Source organism: Strigops habroptila, chromosome 16, assembly GCF_004027225.2.
Source record: "Strigops habroptila isolate Jane chromosome 16, bStrHab1.2.pri, whole genome shotgun sequence".
Classification (NCBI taxonomy): domain Eukaryota; kingdom Metazoa; phylum Chordata; class Aves; order Psittaciformes; family Psittacidae; genus Strigops; species Strigops habroptila.
Genome location: NC_044292.2, coordinates 1,898,335 through 1,920,656, shown reverse-complemented (window position 1 = coordinate 1,920,656; position 22,322 = coordinate 1,898,335). Strand labels below are relative to the sequence as shown.

Sequence of the window (22,322 nt, the reverse complement as noted above, 5' to 3'; positions counted from 1 at the left end):
AGGGACCAGGGTGTCACTGAAGGCACGCTGAGAAAGGCCTGGGCACCCCAAGAGCCACATGGTGCCCCAGTAAGCAAAGAGGTGAGTTCTGGGGCACCCCAAAATGCCCATTGAGAAGGGGTGGGGGGGAAGGAGCAGCTGGAAGATGCGATCCCACGAACGGGGTGAAGGGGGAAGCATAGGGGTGGAATGGGTGGAGGGGGGGTGGAGTGAGCAGCTGTTTCAGGGTGCCCCTGGGGGTGTTTTGGGGTACCCATGGGGTTACTTTGGGGTGTATATGGGGTGTTTTGAGGCAAAAGACACGGAAACGGCACTGGGGTCAGAATAAAAGGGGTGAATGAGGGGAGATGGGGTCTTGGGGGGGCAGCTTTGGGGTGCAGACCCCCCCCCACGTGCCGCCGCAGGCAGGGGGCGGAGCCCGGCCCCGCCCGGTGCTCACCGATTGGTCGAGCGGCCGTGATTGACAGCTCCGGCGCCTGACCCGGCGGGGCGGGCGTTTTGCGACGGCGGCGCTTGACGGCGGCGGCAGCAGTTGGCGGCGGTGGCGGCGGGCCCGGTGTCGGTGGCGGCGGGGCGGTCATGCTGCTCACCGTGTTCTGCCTGCGCCGCGACCGCAGCGAGCTCACCTTCTCCCTGCAGGTGGACGCCGACTTCGAGCTGCAGAACTTCCGCCTTCTCTGCGAGCTGGAGTCCGGCATCCCGGCGGCTGAGAGCCAGGTCAGGCCCTGCCCCACATGGCCCCCCCCCTCCCCCCAGCCCCGGACCCGCCTCAGGCCGGCGGCGCGGTGGGCTCCCCGCCTGTGTCCCCTCTCCAGCCCCCCCCAGCCCCGCCGCATCCCGAGTTCGGGGGTGATTTGGGGTGGGGGGTTGTGCCCCTCCTCGCACCCACCTTTTGGGCTTGGGGGGAAACGCGTCCCTTTTCCCTCAAACCCCTCCTCTTCCCCTCAGGAGAGGACTCCGGTCTCCCGGTGTTCTTCCTCTAGGAAAGGCTCCCTCTCCTCCCGCGACGGAGCTGGCGGGGAGAATGGAAAGATGTGTGTTTTTACTGAGGTTTTGGAGGATTTGGTGTTCAACTGGGGGAGGATTTGGAGTGGAAGAGGTGGAATCAAGGGTGGGGATGGCGGCAGACCCTGGGAGCGAGTCCGAAATGCTAAGGAAAAGGTTTATTTATCGTTATCAGCGTATTCCTCCTCGCAGCCGGGTCAGAAAGGGCAGTTTGAGGCTTTGCTCCGCCTTTATATTTCCTTATAGGTGCAGAGAGTGAACACAACGTCTGCCTGGTTCCCCCCAAAATCCCCTTTCCAGCCCGAATTCGGGGCTCGCTCGCAGCGTGCCGAAACATGAGGCTGTGGCGAGGGGGCGGCTCTCGCCCGTCTGCCCGTCCGTCTGTCCGTCCATCTGGGCTTTACTCACTGTTTTGGGTTCAGTCCTCCTTTCCCCCCCCTTTCTACCCATTTATTGCCAAGGCATTGCTGGACAGGGCGATGTCCCCATTCCCAGGGTGCTGGCAGAGTTAGTGGAGTTTTGTGGGATGGCTTTTGCTTCCCGAGCCTTTTCCCAGTCTAAATTAATAAAGTGTTTTTCCAGTCAAGGGATTATTAGTCAGCGATGGAAAAAGTGCTGAAACAGCCTTTGAGGTGGATGTGTTCCCTCACCAAACAGGTTCCCGAAGCTTTACCCGCGGTGTTTTGCTTTACCTCTGCCTTCGGTGAGCCTTTGGTTTTGGGCTGAGAGGTTGGTTTTGAGGGTGATGTGCTCTGCAAAGCCGGGGTAGAAAATCAGGGTGAGATGGATTTTCCTTTAGGGGAAAACCTCTTGATTTTTGGTAGGTAGAAAGAGAGAAACCACCTCACATAAAGGTTCCTGTCCCTACGCTCCAGTAAACCGTGTCTGTGTTGCAGCCACTGTTGAATTTGTGGCTGGCAATGGGGACAACCACTGCGTAACTCCTCACTCTCAGCTTTGTTCTCCATCACCTGCCAGCCCTGGGTCTGAGTTGGGATAATGAGGGCTCGAGGACTTTTCTGCTTATATTTTGCTCTGTTGCAATGAAACCGCTGTAGAGTTTTGTGCTGAAATCAGCTGCAGGTAACAGGGATCAGCGCTGGGCTTTTCGTAGCCATCGCTGCCTCCTCCTGCTCACCCATCTGCTGTTTGTGCATCCCCTTGCTTCATCTTCATGTTTTCTAGCTGTGTATTCACTGTTCCTTTCTCCGCTGTTTCTGCCCAGTGCTTGTGAAGTGTTTTGAGGACCTTTTTGGGTGCCGAGCCGCTGGCACAGGGTGCCCAGAGAAGCTGTGGCTGCCCCATCCCTGGCAGTGTTCAAGGCCAGGTTGGACACAGGGGCTTGGAGCAACCTGCTCTAGTGGAAGGTGTCCCTGCCCGTGGCAGGGGTTGGAACTGGAGGAGCTTTAAGGTCCCTTCAACCCAAACCAGGCTGGGATTCTATGACCTTCAGTGGGGAGAAAGGTATAAAACCACAAGTTATCATCAAAGCAGCTTGTTGTGTAGAAGGACTTTGCGTGCTCAAACCATCCTCCACAAACAGGCAGTGGTACATTCACCAAACCAGGTAGTTTGCTGCCATTTTTCCATAACCAGGGTGTACATTGAAGGTGTCACATCAGCACTAAAGAGAGGATGAATTTCATAGCAAGGGTTGTGCAGAGTGGAGTAAACCTCTCTTGTGTTTGGAGGGAGATTAATCCTAATCTTGCTCTCTGCTGGTTTGTGACATTAATTCTGGGTGCTGCAGTTGGGTGGAGGTGAGCAAGGAGCTGTGGTCACAGGGTGGCATGAGATAACAGAGACGCTGCTGGCAGGCTGTGGTGATAAGAGGAGCTATGGTGGCAGAGGGGAACTAATATGGCTCACTGGGGTTTCCTCCACACATCGAGGTGGTGGCTTTTCTGGAGGGGACATGGGGAGGCTCTCGGCAGAACCATTGTCTTCTGCAGCACCATTGATTTCCTTCATTTCTCTTTCTTTACATGCCACATGTCTGCTGTCCTTGGTGGGGAACAGGCATATTTAATGCGTTGTGGGTTTGGCTTGATCTGTGGTTGCTGGTGGTATCTACCACTCTTGATTGGGGTTCCTTGCTCCATAAGGAGGTTCTACCCTGTGGCATTGTACCCATCCATCGTGCAGTATTAGCACCTGCATCCCGGCGCAGGCCACCTCTGGAAGAGCCCATGTCTGGTGCCTGGCCAGCAAACAAAAGGGTGCTACAAACCAGACAATCCAAACACACCAAATTACATCAGCTTGTTCTAAGGGCAGAGCAGAGTGGGTCAGAAGCTGCTCAGCTGGGCTGCTAATGGATGTAGAGTGAGCGCCGGGCGCTTAATTCATTGTCTGAGGTGTTAAGGCCGAATGCTCTTAAATCCAATCCCAGGAAGACGACAGAGGCAAAACCTCACTTAAACTGATTAACTTGTCTCTTCCCGAGTGTCTGTGCAGGGAAGCTGCCATTCCAGACTTGCACGTGCAGCCGGGATTCATCCCACACTTGCTTTCCCTGCGGGCAGCGGCGTTACTGAGTCAGGCCGGGCAGGACGCGTCTGGTAACGTGCGAGGATGCATTGGGACTCTTCCCATCACACCCTAACCTTAATTATGTTGGTAATGTCTTGCAAACCGTCGGAATAGAGAGGAATATTGCTTACAGACCCATGTTTGCTTTGGAAGGGACCCAGTCAAGTGGAATACTGCTGAGGCTGGGAAGCGTGTTGTTAATGAGGAGGTAGGAAGCTTGTGCTGGATTCTCTCATGCTGATGGCTCTGATTGCTGTTGTACGTGGTTCTTGTTGGTTTTGCCTTTCCTGTCTGTCTTTGGCACTGCTGCTGACGGTGGATCTCGGCTGTTATGCACTAGTGAGATTCTGTGTTGTTTCTGAGTTGCTGGAGTAAAGCAGTGAACGTCAGGAGCATCTTCCAGACCTTAAGAAGTGTAGTCATTGAGGGGGTTTTTGGATCTTCCTTTTGGCTCCGCTGCTTGTGATAGCATCGGACAGAGCTGTGGCCCATCCACGTGAGGACAGCAAAGCTTCGCCCCACTACTGCCAGTCCTGACCTGCAGCAAACCTGTTATTGCTGAACCAGCCTTTTCCAGTCTTGCAAGACCCAGTCTTGCTAAACAAGGTGGTAAACATGAAATTCAATCATATGCCCAACGGGTTTAGGCTGAGTTCTCCAGCACTTCTCAGTCTGGACTCCTGCCAGGGGCAGGAGCTGTTGAACTGGGTCTCGTTGCGCCCCATGGAGGCACAGGAACCGTAATATTTAGCAGATACCATTTCTGGGGAACATCTGTTCCTGTAAATCACATCTTTATTTTATTTTCTTGCTTCCCTGTAATTTAGGGCGTCTGTAGGTATCAGATCTAACGTGAATAGAAATGTTCCCATGGTGATTATTCATTTTGATCTCAATCTGATTTTATGTTTAATCTGTGGACCCCTTGTTAAGGCAGATTATCGTAATAGAAAATGATGTGACTGTGGTTTATAGTCAAAAGAAGTTAATTCCCCACCACAGACTGATTGCAGTCTCAGGAGGGGTGTCTGGGTGCCGAACCCTCATGTCTGGGTAGAGTTACATGACTGAAGTAAACTGGAAATCACTGAGCTGATCACTGTGGTCCCTGTAAAACTGGTTATTCTGGGGAACTGTCTTGTGGGAGAAGGCAGAGATTGTAGATATTGGACTGGATCATCCGTGGGTCTGTCTTGATTGGTGCTGCCTGTAGGTCTGCAGCTGGTCCTTGGTCAGCAGGGGTTGACAGTGCTGTAGGAGACGGTTGTTACTTGTGATCTTAGAGATTGGAGTTTGGAAACGTGTGGTGAACAGGCCTGGGGCAAGGCTTGCTTTCCTTTCACAATTTGGCCTCTCATTAAAAGAGACCAGCCCTTCTGTGAGATGCTGAGTTTTGAGAAACCGCTGCCAGATTTCAGCAAGACCAGCTCTGTGTCCTTGTCCAACCACTCATTGAGGCCTTTCTGTGCCTGAGGTAGAGGTGCTTGGGCAAGGCTGTGGTGAGCACTGCTCACCTTCCCTTCTGGAGCTCAAGAGGGGTCCAAAGGGTTTACTGGAGCCCTTTCCTAAACTAGTAACCTCTTGCTGGCTTTTATCTTGCCCTGCTTTGCAATGCTGGGGGAGAGTTTTTCACTGCTCTCTCTCCATGAACAGATAGTCTATGCGGAGCGGCCGCTGACTGACAACAACAGATCTTTGGCCTCCTATGGCTTGAAAGACGGGGATGTGGTGATCCTGCGACAGAAAGAGGCCGTAGAGCCGCGGCCCTCCATCCGCTTCCCAGGTGAGACAGGATTTGTGCTAACGTTTGCACTGAGCATGCAAAAGATCTCCATGTTTATCAAACACCAGTTCCATGTCTTGTCGGTCTCCTTTAGCAATTCACTAAGCAAAACACCTTGGAAGGGAGGGTGGTTAGGGGTGAGGTGGGAGGCTTTGGAAATTACCCAGAGGGCTTGCTTTTAATGGGATTTTTTTCTTTCAAGGAAGCAAATATCATTTTATTGTTCTCCCGGGGAAATGCAGAGAGAGCAAGGTAGGGAACTGGTTCAGAACAGCAGGGTTTGTAAAGGCCTGTGAATATTCATACAACCACCTGGTGTAATGGCACAGTAATACGTGGTCTGCACGGCTCAGGTGCATTAAAAGGCTGTATTGATGTGCTCTTTGAATCCACACAGGACAAATACCCAGAGAAGCTGCATCTCAACAAACCCAGTTATGCAATTGTGCTACACGCCACAGCCTCCTCTGATAATGTCTGAGCAGAGCTCTGCGTCCTGCATTCCACAGCCATTCCCAGCAAATCCATGCCATAAAACATGGCTGGAAAAGGAGGTGCTGCTGGCTGAAAAGGGCACGGGAGCATTGCTTGAGGTCTTCATCCTCCTGCCTCAGCTGGAGGATGGGTACCTGCAATGCAGGTCTGCAGAAATGCCACTTCTCTTGGTTTTTTTTTTCCCCTATTGTTTGTTTTAATCCGTGAGATTCAGAAGTGCCTTAGAGAGACGTGAGGTTCAGCCTTGCAATCCCTCCGTGTGGAATTCACATTGGTGAAGCTGGGAATAGCGAGCCTGTCGTTCACTAAGTGCATTTCAGGGGATAAGAAAACGGGCCAGATAGAAGGCTGGACGAGTTACGTCAAGACGCGCTGGCATTCCTAACCCAGTAACCTGAGTGCGTGGCCATGCTTCCAAACTGCTGTTCCCGAGTCTGGTCTAATACTGCAGCATTAAGAGTGGTTTTCCCGGTGTGAACATGAAGCACCAACACCTCTGACCTCTTTCTCCCTCAAGGTCTGCCGAGGATAGACTTCAGCAGCATCGCGGTTCCGGGCACGTCCACGCAGCAGCAGCAGCCGCCAGCGCAGCGCCTGCGCCCGTCGCCTCCCGATGCCCCCTCGTTCCCTCAGGGGCTGGACAACCCGGTGCTGCTCAGGGAGATGCTGCTCGCCAACCCCCACGAGCTGTCGCTGCTGAAGGAGCGGAACCCGCCCTTGGCGGAGGCGCTGCTGAGCGGAGACCTCGGTGAGGTGGGGGTTAATCTTTGGGAGGTGGTTTTGAACCTGGTGGAGCTCAGTTCTAACAAAAGGCAGCTGCGGGTGTTTAACTCGCTGGGATGTTTGCTGCCAGCTCCTTGTTGGTGCTGGTAAAAGGTGCCAGTTGGGAATACTTAAGGCAGAGATCTTTTCATAACAAGACCTTTCTGCTGAGTTGGGCGTATTTCTCCTGCTTTAATATCCTCAATCCCTACTTTGAAATATCAGCTGCACAAGTGAGTCGAGTTTCTGTGAACACAAGTGGCTCAGCACCTGATTTTTCACAGAATCATAATCCCAGACTGGTTTGGGTTGAAGGGACCTTAAAGTTCATCCAGTTCCAACCCCCTGCCATGGGCAGGGACACCTTCCACTAGAGCAGGTTGCTCCAAGCCCTGTCCAGCCTGGCTTTGAACACTATGATTCTGTGATGATTTTGGCTGCAATTGAAGCCTAGTACCATGTCTTTCACTTCCTCTGCAGTTGAGTAGCTGTGTTCATCCCTCATCCTTCATGAGATGAAAGGTTTGAACTCTTGTGTCCTTTCACTATTTAAACAGAGTGGTGGTGTGGGCATCAGCAGTTGTGCTTTCTGAACTGCTGCAAGACATTTAGTTAGGAAATAAATCCTGTTGAGTGTGGGAAAATGAATCATAGAATAGTTAGGGTTGGAAAGGACCTTAAGATCATCTAGTTCCAACCCCCCTACCATGAGCAGGGAATGAAGTATCTTGTAGCAGGAGACTTTTTTTCCCCCACTTTCAAGGTTACATCCTTGCGATTTCTCTCTGTCAAATAAAGCTAGAAAGGAGCTTGCCTGAATATTCTTGGCCTGTTTCATTTCTCAATTCTGACTTTAGTTCACAGCCAGAGTTAAAACCACATCCCTTGTGCTCTTCCTGCGAGAGTTGTGCCCGTAGTGCCGGTGTTTCTCCATCACCTTGACAAGATGTGCTGCTCCTGGCACAGAAAATGAGATGTTAAGCCCTAGACACCCAGAACTGGCTCGTCTGCTGAGCTGTCTTGTCTTATGCATGTAAACTTTGGCTCAGATGTGTGGTTTTAGTCCCAAATCACCACAGCAGGCTGTTAGAAGGATGGGGTTTGAGCTGGTCATGCTTGCCTTGTTCTGTACTGCTACTGTCAGTGTTTGGGCACAGATCCAGTTCAGCTCTGGCTCTGATGCCCTAATACACGCATAGATATGTACCGCAAGTGCTTTAGAAGGTACCTGCTATACAGAAGCCTAATTTAAAACATAAAAACCCAAACAAGTAAGAAAATACACCTAATGCCTTCCTGAACATCTAACAGCCTCTGAGCCAGCGAGCTTCTTCATGGGAACTGTATCTCTGGAAGCAAACCCACAACCTTCTGTGTTTACAGAACTTAATTTATTGCCAAGTCCTTTTGGGAATGTATGTGATCACATCCAAGTAGTAAAAAACAGCCAGAGGCTATCCAAAAAGTGGGGATCTAAAAACTGTGTTCTTAAAATGTGTACTTAAAACTTCGTGAAGTGGGTGTCCCACCTAGGACCTCTCGATTGCAGTGGCAGGTATTCAGCTGTAGGGATGGTGATGTCTTTGCTTGTGTTGCTTGGGTTTAAAGCAAGTTTTGTTGTTAGCCTTCATTTTGCCTTGGCTCTTTGCTGGGTCCACGGGCTACTCTTTTACTGGGAGTGCTGAGTGTAAAATGTGACACATTTTGCAAGCTGTTCTCATGGATGGGCATCTTGCTGAGAGCTGTGAAACCTGCCTTCTATCTCTGAAGCTGTTTCAAAAGACACGTGCACTCAAGCCTCTCATTTGAGTTGTGCAGATTCTTAGTCCTCATTTCTGCTTCGGATCTCATTTATCTGCTGGTTTTGCAGCTGTTTGGGTATTTTTGGCATACTGTGTAGGCAATTCTTGCTGCAGTAGAAGAACGAATTCCTGGTTTAATGGCAGCTCTTTGGTTTAAATATTGTCTTCATGTTTTTTTCCATATTTCATCCATATAAAAATGTATGTGCAAGGAAATTGAGACTGTTTGTGCTGACTTTGGGTAGCAGACACAAGGAGAAAGAGCTCTGTCCAGTCACTTTTCATCTTAGTGGGTTCCCAAGTTTGATCCTTTGAGGTGATCCATGCTGCCTTCAGAGGAAGCCTTTTTTGCATGTGCTGTTGACTCTACCCCTGAGTGCATGCTGGCATAAAAAGAAGAGTTTGCTGTGCCAGGCCTTGATTCGTAAGAGCAATTTCCAGTAAAAAGCATTTCTGTGTCTCCCTGTTACTGCAGAGAAATTCACCAGGGTGTTGCTGGAGCAGCAGCAGGACCGAGCCCGGCGGGAACAGGAGAGGATCCGGCTCTATTCAGCTGACCCTTTTGATCTTGAGGCACAGGCCAAGATAGAAGAAGACATAAGGTAGGAACCAAAGTCACTTGCAGGTTTTGGAGGTCTTCACAGTGCCTTTTTCTACAGTGTGCCTCCATCCATGGTGTGTTTTCCTTGGAGGATGCACAGAGTGTGTTTAGATCCTGCCTTAAGACATGCATTTGCCTGGAAGGCAATGCTCTGAGCTGCCTTTGCACATGGGAAGGTTGGGATTCAGGGACATATGGGTGCACCCCCATCCTTCAGAGGTATCCATTTGAGCACAGACCAGGAAGCGGCAGCATGTGATGTCCCAGAGCTGGTCCCCTTCGAAAGAGGAGCAGAGATCCTCTGGTGAGGTGGTACTTGGGTGCCTCGGGCTTGTGTTAGTCTCTAAGCTGAGCTCTCTGCACAGCAACGTGGCGTCGTTTCTCCCAGCTGCCTTCCAGATTGGGTTTTGTGTACTGCTAATTGGTTTGTGTCTCTGGCTAATTCCAGGCTCAGAACATCGCTGCTGTCAGAAGAGATGTTCTGTAGAAATATGTTCTGTAGAAATATGTTCTGCTCATCAGCACTCGCTCCCTTTTGTTGTCTTCCAAGTGTAATTGCATTGGGCTGGGGCTTGAGTCTTAAACCGAGTGATAAATCCTTGAGTCAGATCACGACTGATGCTTTTTTTCCCTCAACTAAGAAGTGTCTTTCTGGTATAGGCTCAGAGTTGGTCATAACCAAAATTCGTTTGCAATAAGAGTCATTCTTGTGTTACAGCTGACAAGGTGTTGGTGCTGGATAAATGCTTTGCTTAGCAAAGCAGGAAAACACACATTTGTAGGTAGCAAAACATTGCTTGAGGCACAGGAATGCCTTCCTCCTTTCCATAGATGAGGGGACAGATAAAGGTGATGTGCCTGAGGCCATGCAGCTGTCCCCAGATTTCACACCTTGAACTCCTTGCTTCATTAGATTTGCTCTGCCCAGGATTCATTGGAGGCTGTGGCAAATGTCCTATTCGTTTTGAGACACATTTCTGCCCTTCAAAGTATATCTTAGATGGAGTGTCAAGCACGGAGAAAACAGAGTAATGGATTTCACAAGAGGACAAACTGAAGATTAACCACTGTGTATCCGATGTAAGCTTAAATAATAAAAGACAGGACAATATGTGGCTCCTTGATTCATGAACACGTGAAGTGGGACATGCTGGCAGTAGGGTGCTTTAGCTCCCAAGTGAGCCAGGTCTCAGGGGCCATTAGCTATTTATCCTTCACCACCAAGAAACCTCATCTCCCCACTGTTGGGGGAAGGCTTACTACAGCACAGAAGATGGGTAAGAGAGGAGCTTGGGATTTTCCCCTTCCACTACTGAGGAGTTAAAATGAAATGGCATCAAAATTGGAAGCCCTTTTTGATAGATGAAGCTTTTTCGGATGCAGTCGCTGCAGATACCCATTATTTCTGGGGCTGTGGTGGACTTCTTTCTGGAAGCATGTTTCTTCTATAGGCTTGAATTTGCACCAGGGGTTTGTGCTCATGGTGGTGTTTCTCACTGCAGTTTTGCTCACCTCCCTCCCCTCCTGTGCCTGGAAAAGAAAAGATACCAGGGAAACGTTGGAGGATTTGAACATTCAGCTGCTGTGTGGGATTCCAGCATTGTAGCTACTGGCAACATCATCATTGTGTGCCCTCAGTGCTTTATTTTAGAGTAATAAATACACAGGTTTTTTGCTCACAAGTTCTCCAGGTTAACTCTGTGGTGATGGGTTTCTGTTCAAACAGAAGGTTGTCAGGAGCTGTAGTGTGAGTTGGGCAGGGTGTTGGAAGGAGCAGTCTTCATGGCTCTGGATTAAGCCACAACCATTACTAGCAACCCCTCTGCTGGGAAGCCTATGTGTAGCTAATGAAGCAGTCCCTGGTGTGCTTTGAGTGTTCTGTTTGTAAGGTGAGCTGCAGTGGGTGGGATTACTGGGTCTGTAAGTCAGAGGGATGCTTGTAAGGTTCAGCTGATGGAAGGGCTGATTCTTCTCTCTTTTCTCCATTAAATTCAGGCAACAAAACATTGAAGAAAATATGACGATAGCAATGGAAGAGGCCCCTGAGAGCTTTGGGCAGGTGGTGATGCTGTACATTAACTGCAAAGTCAATGGACATCCAGTGAAAGCCTTTGTTGACTCAGGTGAACTGACTCATTCTCATCTCTTTGTGCTCTCCTTTCACTGAGGGAAACAGCAATCGTTCCAGAATCATTGCCCAAAAATTCCATACTAAAGCACTGTATTGTAAGATTTTGAAGCATCTAATTAAAACCTGAGAGCAGCCTGGGCATTGTATAAAGCAAAATTGTTGAGAGAAGCAGCACACATGAGTGCTTGAGCCCCTCAGACCAAGGCTGCTGTGAGAATTTCTGGGCTCCAGTGCCAGAACGGTCACTGCCACGTGTCTGCCTTATCTCATTTTACAGATGGGGGGATTACATGTGCCTTTAATGTAGTGCTTCCCATCTACAGCCTTAAAGGGAAAGTACTTGGGGTTTTTCCAGCTCTACAGTAATACTGGTGTGTGTATACAGTCAATTCAACACAGTGGGATTCACAGGAAGCCTTTACAGCCCAGTGCAGTTGCCTGATGCAGGCAGGTTGGTTTCCCAGCTGCTGAGTGCAAGATCTTAAGCCCTTCTAGGGGAGAATTTGAATCTGTGATGAGGTCTCAGTTTAACACCAATTCTGTTGCTGGTAGGTGCCCAGATGACCATCATGAGCCAAGCTTGTGCTGAAAGGTGCAACATCATGAGGCTGGTAGATCGGCGATGGGCTGGCATTGCTAAAGGTGTAGGGACACAGAAAATCATCGGCAGAGTGCACTTAGGTAAGTGCTGGCATTCTGCTCGGGGCAGCTTCAGCAGCAATGTGACTGCATTTCCCGCAACCTTGGCACCAAGAGGATCTGGTTTAATGCTATAATTGTTAGAAACTCCCACAGAGTAAAATAAAAGTGCATCTGCAGAGTGTTTGCTTGTCTCAGGAAAAGCTGCTGTCTCGTTTAATGCTTTTTTTAATGGAATTACCTTAACGCTTTTAGGTGAGGGAGCCCTCAGCTCCTGCAGACAGAGAGGATGTGTTCTCTCTGGGTGCAAAAAACAAGGCTAATGTCTTTGGGGTGGGACTGCTGGGCAGTATGAGTTGCTCAGGAGGGGCTCCAGTACAGTGGAGTGTGTTGTATTCCTTTGGGAAGAGAAGATTGGCTGTGCCTTGTGCAGTTTTTCTGGGTGAGAGATTGTTCTTATTGTCTGAAGAACAATTGTCTTCACTGTACAGCTCCTCAGGCTTGGAGGGTTAGATGAGCAGTGTATAAGGGTCTACAGCAGGTCAGCTCTTAACTAACTTCTTGAGACCAAGGCAGGCCTGGTAGTCCCTGGGCCTTGCACAGGGCTGGATGTTCAGTGACCAAAATGGTATGTCAGAGCTCTGGTTTCAGATTTGCCAGGAGCAGACCTTGCCCGGGAGGTGGAAGAGCTGAGAGTAGATTTATTGCACTGTAGCACTGCAAGGAGGTAAATTCTCTTCCTCACATTTCAGCTCAGGTCCAGATTGAAGGGGATTTCCTGGCGTGCTCCTTCTCAATCCTTGAAGAGCAGCCCATGGACATGCTTTTAGGACTGGATATGCTTAAAAGGCATCAGGTATCAAAACCTCATAAAAACATAAAATCCTAGAATGGTTTTTGTTGGAAGGGACCTTAAAGCCTCATCTAGTTCCAAACCCTGCCACTAGAGCAGGTTGCTCCAAGCCCCTGTGTCCAACCTGGCCTTGAACACTGCCAGGGATGGGGCAGCCACAGCTTCTCTGGGCACCCTGTGCCAGCGCCTCAGCACCCTCACAGGGAAGAGCTTCTGTCTCAGAGCTCATCTCAATCTCCCCTCTGGCAGGCTAAAGCCATTCCCCTTGTCCTGTCCTTACAGGCCCTTGTCCAAAGCCCCTCTCCAGGTTTCCTGGAGCCCCTTTAGGCACTGGAGCTGCTCTAAGGTGTCCCCTTCAGGAGCCTTCTCTTCTCCAGGCTGCCCCAGCCCAGCTCTCTCAGCCTGGCTCCAGAGCAGAGCTGCTCCAGTTCCTAACCTCTTTTGAAGCAGTTACTGGCTCTTCCAAGTTCAGTGCTAAGTGCAACAGAAATGCTTTCCTTGCCTGTAAATGTATTAGGATTTTTCTGGGGAGAGTTGCTGGTGGATTATCTTCCAGCCAGTTACGAAGTACATACACTACATACACTTCATACATCATGGATAGATGGAGCATGTCTGGCTGCTCCCTGAAGTTTTTTGCTCTAATGGAAGATGCTCACAGCTTTCCAACCGAATGATTTGTTACAAAGCAGGTCATAAAGGGGCCCTTTGCTTAGAGCTGATGCTCTTGGCCCACAATTAGCTGCTGTGAGCCCTTCCCATTGGAAATGGATTGTTTAACCTTGTTTCTCCTTTTTCTCCGGGAATGGACTGACTCTTACCCAGGCCCCTGATGTCTCGATGCTCTTTCACAGTGCTCCATTGATCTCAAGAAGAATGTACTGGTGATTGGCACGACGGGCTCACAGACCACGTTCCTCCCAGAGGGCGAGCTCCCGGAGTGCGCCCGGCTGGCGTACGGGGCCGGGCGGGAGGACATGCGGCCGGAGGAGATCGCAGACCAGGAACTAGCAGAAGCAATACAGAAATCCGTAGAGGAAGCAGGTACCAGGAGCAGCCCAGTTGAAATATTGATCTGCATAGTTCCCTTGCTGTGTGTCAGGATGCCTGTCAGCAGTTCCCCCTTCTCAGCACCTAGGAGATCCAGTCTAATGCAGCATCAGCGAGTAAACGGTGGAGAGGAAGGGGCTTTGTTCTTGCTCGTTGTTTCTAACTGCACTTCTCTCTTTCTGTACAGCAAACCTGCATGAAGGCATTCAGGGGTGCTTGCTGGTTAAGTTGTGCTCTCCTTGCAACTTCTTACCTGCTCTGGTTTCTTGGCCTTTAGAGGTGTGGAGATAAATGATTGTCTCTGGCACCAGTTGTAGTGCGTAGGCAGGGCCGTGGCTCAGTTGGGTGATATTTCAGCAGCCTCATGTAAAGACAGCTTTGTGGGGGCTTCCACAAGTACTCTCTTAATAGCTGCAGCATGTAAAAATAGAGGAGCTGAAGCAGTAAGAGCAAATCTCTGGACCAAAGATGACAATTTTTAGAACTAGTACTGTTTCAGCGTTTTTCCTTAGAGTGGTGCTTGTGCCCTTGGAAGGTGAATTGCTTCTCTTACTGAGGCTGCTGTTGCTCTGAATTTCAAAAGCAGCAGCTGAATTCACATCCTGATGTGTATCTGCAAAGAGGATTTTCACCCTCCGCATAGTTCTGTTCCCTGTGCCTCTGGAATCCATGAGCTGCACAAATGAAGCCTGACTCTAGGCTATGGAAGATTTTGGTAGCTGCAAAATGTAAAGTGGAGATGCCAAAAGAGCTGAAAGCTGTGTCTGTTTAAACTCCTCCCTTCACTCCAGCGCAGGCTTTTGACTAAATGAAAGCTTCATTATCATTTTTCCCTGCTATTACATGAAGCTGTGAACACCTCACAAAGTGTATTCCTTAGGCCTTTTCCAAAACCTTTAAAGATAACATTTTACATGCAAGTGTCTTCTAGAGACTTTTGAGTTTTACTGCTGATTGTCCCTCTGAAAGCACACAGTGAGATTCTGCTTCCCACACACACGCAAAACTTTGCTGGGTCATGTTTGAGCTGATAAATTTGATTTCTTCAACATTTTTATTGCTGATTTTTGAAGACTCTAGCATGCCCATGTGTAAAATTGAAGTGTGATAACCAGATTTAACCATATATATATGGTTAAATATATATAAATATATATTTATATATATTTATATATTAATTGTATGTGATATATAATATATATTATGTATAATATGAATATATATATTTTTTATATATATAGATATATTTAAAAGCAGTTGTAATGCACTGACATTTTTCTTTAACACTTCCCAATTGCTGTTTGATAGTCCAAAGAGTAAGTAGTGACTTTCTTGCAAATAATGATGTTGTTACATTAAGGAGAGCTCAGGACTGCACTTATTGGTCCCTTTGACCAGTCGTCTTCCATTCTAAGAATACAAGTTCTCCAGAGATGTAAGAACCTCAAGAGGAAGGCCTGGCTAAGAGGAAGGCCTGGCTTAGAGGAAGGCCTGGCTTAGAGGAAGGCCTGGGTTTAATGAATCAGCAAGAAATGGTTTACAAGTTTGGCTTTTAAAGCCAACTTTGAATGTTTGTTAAGTTGCAGCAAATAGAGAGAAACACAAACATAGATTTGACCTTGTCCCTGTCAGGTTTTGGCAGCACTAAAGGTCGGACTTGGCAGCTTGAGCTCACGTCTCCTCACATAACCTGCAGAGAAAATGTGCAGGTGTAAATATTAGTGCTTTTCCTGTTAAAATGTTGAGCCTGATGAAGCCTGGGTTGGTTTTTGCAGTATCTCTCTATTTCAGATAAGATTTTGCAGACGTCATGGTTGGTTGGACTTAGTTCTCTGCTGAGAGGGTCAAATAAAAAGCAAACTTTGGTCCAAAATATGAGTCCTTACAATAAAAGCATTTTAGTTGAGTGCTTTAAAATGAAAAGTGCCTAAAAGGACTTAGAGCTGGTTATGCAGCTGCAGTTCTAAAGGCCACGTGGCCTTGTTCAGACTAATCAGTCTGCAGTTCACTGTTGCTGCTGAGCCTTAGAGGAATGTCAGAGATGTGTGAGAATAGGAAATCATTTTGGGTATTCATTTAATGCTTGTAGAACACCAGTGCACAAAACTAAGGTAGGTCTTGTTTAGATTGACTCTAAGTCTTAGATGTATTACAAGCCTCTGGCCCACAGGCATTTGTTGGCTATATCCAAAGATGCCAGAATATACCCTCTTCCTTTCTTCCCAAACTATTAGCTGCTGCCAGATGGTACCAGGAAGTCCAAGCAAATGAACAGGAAGGTGGAGCGGGAGAGGATGTAATGCAACACCAAGGAAGCTCAGCTCTCTACAAGGCCTGTGTTCTTTTATAACAGCTTGAATCTTTGCTGCCCCCTGGTAGATGGTACAACAGACATTGCTGCATACATCTGTGGGCTATTAAAGTTCTTATTTTCAATGCACCTGGGTTATTCTTGAGCTTTACTTAATCCCCTGAAGCCCACATTTCAACACCTACAGAAGGGCAGCTGAGGTGGGAGTGGAGCCCTGCTATGTTTTACTGTGATCTAGATCCTCCACGTCTGTTTATCTCTTTCTGAGAGCTTGCTCTTTTCTGCCTATATGAAGTGTTTCCCCTGCCACTGGGAGACTCAGTGACAATGGAGGATTTACAGAACCGGCAGCAAAACTGCAGTTCCTTTAGGAAGTGTATTCAGTAGTTTACCCCTTTCACAGCTTTTCATCCCGACAGCCTCGGTACAAGAAAGGCACTGCCACCACAAATGCAACTCAGGTTTTTCCTAATATAGAGAGGAATTTATCCCTGCTGGTGCACTTTGTGGAGAAGAATTTGTTCCCAGTGTTAGCTGGATTGATATCCTTGACAGGGCTGGGATTCGGCTCCTGTAGATACCCCAGGAGGAGGATGACAATGGCTCTCGGAAGGATGATGTGGAGGAGTGCCTGGCAGACTACCAGCTACTTTTGCTGTCTAAATGACAGCAACTCCCTGATGTGTCTGACTGATCAGACCCTTTACTACCAACCCACTGAGTCAAAAGACAGTTCTGCTTCCTTTCTGAAGGATTTCCTTGGGAGCAGAGAGTGTGAATGTAATCCTACTGCATAGAGACAGAAACAGATCCCTCCGGTGTTCATCCACGTCCTGTGTCTGAAGCCTCTTTGCCACCCGGATGACAGATGAGCAGTCTGCAGATCTGCAGGATAATTCTGGCTTTTGAATACTCCAGCATCTCCAAGTTGTTGTAGCTGCATTAAGACCAGATGTGCAGGCAGCAGAAGGGATTGCTCTGTGCAGCAGCTGCTGTTCTTTATACCAAAGCGTATTGATCAGGGTGTGGTACTGCAGCATTGGTGCTGTTTAACAGAGAATAAAAGAAACAGGTAGCTGAGGTGAAAAACGCTCTTCTTCCATGTTGTGGACCTGAAGGAATTCTTGGCTGTACTTGGGCATGGGTAGCTGTCCCCAGTACACCTGGGTATTTGTAGAAAGAGAAAGACTTCAGGTAAAACACGGAGTTTGGAGGCCTCTGGGAAGGGAAAAGGAACTAAAGCAGCAAATCATGCAGCACAATCTGGATATCTGACACCAGACAGAGTAGGGCTTTAATGGAAGAACAGGCGCTGCTACTGCAAAGGTCATGTTGGTGAATTACTGAGAGTGTGAGAGCTGATACATTAGCAAGATTAGACTGTTAGCAAGATAAGTTCACTTATTTAATCTCTCCTGATAACTAGAGCCAGTGTTTGGTGCTACTGATAGAGATCTGCAATTCATCCGTTCTCAGGGTGGAGAAGGAAGCAGTGAGCTGGGTTTGACTTCAGGCTGTCTCTTCCTTTGCTTTGCTCACTCCAGCCTCGGCCAGCAGTTCCTTTTTGGGTTTCTGCCTTTCACCCTAGGATCTTTATGCTTTTGCAGCAAGCTGGTGTTTTGGCGCTGCTGGGAGCACAGCCCAGGGATTGTGTTGCCGTCTCAGTTCTCATATCCCTGAAACATGCCGCTTGAATATCGTCAGCCTTACGGAGAACAAACCAGACATGTGCCTGTGCTGTGTATATTTTATCCTATGTGTAGTATCACCCACGGACCACTCTGCAGCTTAGATAGTACAGAACAGCCTTAAAATGGTTCTCAGCAGAGTTATTTTTGACTTGACGTAAGGAACTTCCCAGGCAGAACTCCTGGAAGCAGTGAACAGGGAGAGCTCCTGCTGCTTCCACGCTGTCTTGATGGACAGTCGGGAGGGGAGCTGCGAGGTCGCAGGACTATAACCATGCATGTGGTGTGCTCTGAATGCTAACACAAGTTTGGTGTGTTTGTTTCCTAATCCAAACAGAACGTCAGAAGCCTTGATGCATGTAGTGTGTGTTTACTGCAGCTGGAGTGGGCCACAGACCAGGTATTTACAGCCATTGCTTTATAAGTTCTCTCTACTACAGTGAAAACACAGTTCTCATGTGCCCTGACTGCTTCTTTCTTTCTGTCTTCTGTTAGAGAATAGTGACAAAGAAACTACCTCACTGGAAATGCCCTCATTACCAGCTTCTGATGGGTTTCAAAATCCAGTCCAGTCTTCAGGACTAAATTCCAAGATCTGTAATTCCACAAATCAATTACTTGATCGTTCTGTCTCTGCCCCTGCTTCAGTTTGCTCATCCGAATCCAGCCTCACAGAGCCCATTGATCCCAGAGCTGTCAAGTCTTTGGAGTCTTCAACTGAATGCCAGATAACCCCAGAAGAAGAACATCCTCTCTTATCACATCTTTCCAGTAACGCTTCCTTGGCAAATAACGACCCTTCTCCCCAGCCAGGGGAGGTGCCCTGTTGCAATCCAGCTTGCCTTTCACAGAAGACACTCAAAGAAACACTTATTGCTGACAGTCTAAAGGAATGTAAAGCTAAAGAACAAGACCATGGTCAGGAACATCCTTTGGAAGTGACAAAAGCAAATAGTTTGGCTGACACTGCTGCTAAACATGGGCAAAATAAAGATGTATTTCTGTCTTCAGAACAGGAGGGGAAGCATGAGCTTCCCATAGTCCATCAGACACGCAAAGAACCAGAAAAGGAACACGCGGAGGAACAAACTGAGACAACTGACCCAGAACCTCCTTGCCATGTTGCTGGGGTTGAGAAACCTGTTGTGGAAGAAGCCAGACAGCCAGAAAATCCTCCTGTGGAAATAAGAGGAGATGGACTGGAGAAACTAGGTCATTCTTGTGGGAAAGGGAGTATCCAAATGTCAGCCTCCATTAGCTGTATGCATACGGAAGCCTTCATGGAAGTAGATGTGGTTGAGCAGCCTGCAGCTGAAGTGCAGGGCTCAGCAAGTGAGCAGAAGCAGCAGGCTGGGAACAGAAGTGGATCCAACCTGAACTTGGATGCCTTTTCCATGGAAGTGGAGTCGCTGAAGTCTGCATCCTCCTTGAATGATCCGCTTTCCATTGGTGATGTTCCACAGTCTAAAAGCACTAGTGAGATTCCTGCAAAGTATACTGAGTTGTATAATCAGTTGGTGGCTGAAGGCAGCTCTTCCCCTTCCAGCATCCATCAGCTGGACATGGATCCAGGAAGACCTTCAGAAGAGCGATGTTTCTCTCTTGCATCAGCCTTGAAAGAGCTTCACAAACTCTTGGTTATCAGTCAGAAAGGAGAATGTAAAATCCTTGCCTCTGAAGAAGTCTCTCAGCTGGAAATGGCTCACAAAGGGCCAGCAGCACAGCAGAAGGGGCTTTCTGAAGATAAGCAGAAAGGCTCAGATCCAGCCAGCCAGGAACAGAGTTGTTCCTTGTATGAGGTGAGGCCTGAAGGCGGAAGAGCAGAGGGGAAACAGCCTTGTGATTGTGGCATTGAAAACATCAGCACTGGGTCTGGTGGTCACATACAGTCTGCTCCGGGAGAAGGTGCTTCAGAGATTCAGAAGTTTTCAGGTAAGAGTGATTTGGTCGTGGTGAATTCTGCAGCCACACCTGACCAGCAGCAGAGCTCTGAGCAGGAGGAGGTTTTGGCAGGAGGTCATCAGAGTCCAACTAGTCCCACTCTGGAGCAGAAGCCGTCTGTTTCCTCTGCACCCACTGTGGATGAAGGTGCACCTCAGGATACTCAGAGCCTGTTCACAGGAGCACCCAGGAGAAGCAGCACTTCTGCTCCAGAAGGTCCATGGCTGGGTGGGTGTGAGGAACCACTGCAGAACCCACCAGCTGCCTGTACTGGACTTACCTCGGGAGCTTCTCCTCTCCCTGCCTTCCCTGCAGCTGATGTTGATCGGATCCTTGGTGCTGGTTTTACCATGCGGGAAGCTCTTGAGGCCTTGGAACAAGCAGATGGAAACGCAGATCTTGCTCTTCTCATCTTGCTAGCTAAGAGTATCGTTGTTCCTACATAACCACGGAAGAGGTAGCTGACTGGGGTGTCTTTTCTTTTAAAGGACATATCTAAATTACATACCATGATGTACAAGCAGAATGTTGAGCCAGGTTTTTTAATTCTTTGCAGCCAAAGTAACTTGTCTCTTCTGTTTCACTTGTTAGATTTGGCCTTTGAAAAGAACAAAAACGTCCTAGCATTGTGTGGACGGAATAGCTTTTAATTATGCGTACTGGATGAAAATTCATGTTTTTATTTCAATGTACAAGTTTAGAATAAGCTCCAATGTTACGAATAAAAAGCAGAAGCCATTCAGGTGCCCGCCCTGGCCGGCGCAGAGCAGGTTGTGAAGTGAATTGAGGGTGCGTGTGTGCAGGACAGGAGCTGCACACTGCGCTCAGTGCAGCGCCGACACAGCAGCACGTGTCCAAATGGACTCTGGGATCTGGTTTAGTTCTCCTGTGCTTCATAACCCAACGTCTGTGACACTTGTGAAACTACTGTGGCAGCTGCTAAAGGTCTGTAGATGCCCACAGACGTGTAGTGCTTTGCAGGAGGAACACAGGGCGAGGGGGGGCTGGAAACGTGCGGTTTTGGGTGTGCACAGGGAAGGCTGATGCCTATTTTTGCCAAACCCTTTTCTGCTCTTGGGCCAGTGTGTTCAAGTTTACAACATGGGGATAGAAGAAGGGAAGGGATAGAATTTGGTGCTACCAAAACTTAAAGAGACGTTTTAACTTATTTGAAGATGTGCTGGTATTAATTGTAGGGGTGGGGAGGGAAAAGGAGTGGTTTACATTTTCTTTCTAGCCTTGCCCACACCATGTTTCCCCCAGACAACCAAGCTCAACCACTTTAAGGCAAAATGATGAAATTATAACAAACCATGTGTTATGGCTCCCTCTGCCCGGGGAAGAATGAACTGTTGCAATGGATGCATTCTCTATGCACCAAGCAGGGGGTGATCAGAAGGATGAAGAAATCTGCTTTGCACTAGTTTTATCTGGATGTTTGGGGATGATCAGCCTCTCAGCTGTGGAAATGCAAACTGTGGGGCACCAGCAGCAGCTGGTGGGTACTAATTTAATACCTCTTCAAAGAGCGAGGGCTCCCCAATAGGGTTTATGAAACAAATGCACTGATGTGGCTTCTGCATTAACCATTGTGGCCTTCTGGGACATCCCGGGTGAGTGACGAGGGCTCACCAAGGCTGTGCTGTAGGAAGCCCTTTCCAGATGGTTGGGTTTTTTTTGGGAGGATGAACTACTTTGTGATGTTCTGCAAAGCCCTGTTGGGGCTGGGGAAGGGGAAGGAAAGTGTGGCTGAAAAACGATGCCAAATTTTAAGTAGGAACTTTCACTTGGTCCCACTTGCAAATGGCAGAAGTGGCTTTGTGTCAAGTGTTCATCTGGAATCTTCTGCTTTGAGCTAAACCTGAAGCGATGGGGCAGCAGCAGCTGGACACATGTTTTTGTTCATGCCTTTCATTTGTTGTCATCATTGTCTCTGGCCTGTGTTCCTGGTGTTTTGCTTTCCCTGTTGCTTGGCAGATTTGCCTCCGTGTGTGCAAGGCTTGTTTTCCTGCAGGGTGGCATTGAAAAACCAGCACAAATTTGGTTTCATCTGTGAACTCGCAGGAGTCTGTGGTGTCGGTGAGCTGTGGTTGTCAGGTTTTTCTTAGATGCTTGGGCAGCCAGGAGATCCTTTAGAGGAGCCAACAGCTTTAAGGCATTCCTCTGATGTCAAATGGAGCTTTTGCATGCACTGCGAAGGTACCAGCTAGGCCTGGGGCTCCCAGATCTGTTTAGCTCATAGCCTGCTCCTTATGATGGTGGCAGCAGGCAGTGCTCTGCTGTTTGGGAGCCCCTTGCCAGAGCAGCATTGAGTAATTCACTTGAGGCTCTCTACAAAATGACTTGCTGAGGCAAGAACACAGCTGTATCATCTTCACTGGGCAGGTAGTAAGTGTTACCCCTGCTGAAGTATTATCTTTTTTGATATATTCTCCTTGCAATGGGCACCTCAAATCAGCAAAAGCCCTCTCTGAACAGGGTAATGCTTGGGCTGGTACAGGAGTACAGTGTCATCAGATCTCCCTCTAGAAGCCTTAGGAAATAAGATATATTAGACCTATTCCCATCTGCAGCTTATTCCCATGATTCCCATCTGATCCGAGGGTCTCGGATCAGAGCATCCTCAGTCTAACCAGCCGAATCTGCTCCCAGTTGACACCCTGGGGCTCAGTGAGGTGGTCCTAGGGGCAAACCCCCATCTGGTGCACAGACACCAGCTGCAGGTTGGC

General features: G+C 48.5%; 1 protein-coding gene across 3 annotated transcripts; it reads left to right on the top strand.

Moving 5' to 3' along the window:
* The first annotated feature begins 501 nt into the window (after positions 1-501).
* On the top strand, positions 502-22,150 carry LOC115617432 (protein DDI1 homolog 2). Of its 3 annotated transcripts, XM_030507901.1 has the most exons (10): positions 502-717; positions 5,191-5,320; positions 6,333-6,563; positions 8,855-8,981; positions 10,976-11,103; positions 11,664-11,792; positions 12,503-12,606; positions 13,458-13,647; positions 17,990-18,052; positions 18,148-18,445. In XM_030507901.1, exons 1-9 carry the CDS (start codon positions 580-582, stop codon positions 18,004-18,006), a joined length of 1,194 nt encoding a protein of 397 aa, XP_030363761.1. In that variant the 5' UTR covers positions 502-579; the 3' UTR covers positions 18,007-18,052; positions 18,148-18,445. The 3 variants fall into 3 exon arrangements, with proteins under 3 accessions (XP_030363761.1, XP_030363759.1, XP_030363760.1); XM_030507899.1 differs by lacking the exon at positions 17,990-18,052 and having other exon boundaries at positions 18,148-22,150; XM_030507900.1 differs by lacking the exons at positions 17,990-18,052; positions 18,148-18,445 and adding an exon at positions 15,888-16,093.
* Positions 22,151-22,322: the final 172 nt, after the last annotated feature.

What these genes read in the sequence shown, in the direction of transcription:
- LOC115617432 (XM_030507899.1), top strand. Translation starts at nt 580, where the DNA reads ATGCTGCTCACCGTGTTCTGCCTGCGCCGCGACCGCAGCGAGCTCACC. An exon ending in TCCCGGCGGCTGAGAGCCAG is followed by an intron (nt 718 to 5,190) that starts GTCAGGCCCTGC and finishes CTCCATGAACAG; the next exon opens with ATAGTCTATGCGGAGCGGCC. An exon ending in CATCGGCAGAGTGCACTTAG is followed by an intron (nt 11,793 to 12,502) that starts GTAAGTGCTGGC and finishes CTCACATTTCAG; the next exon opens with CTCAGGTCCAGATTGAAGGG.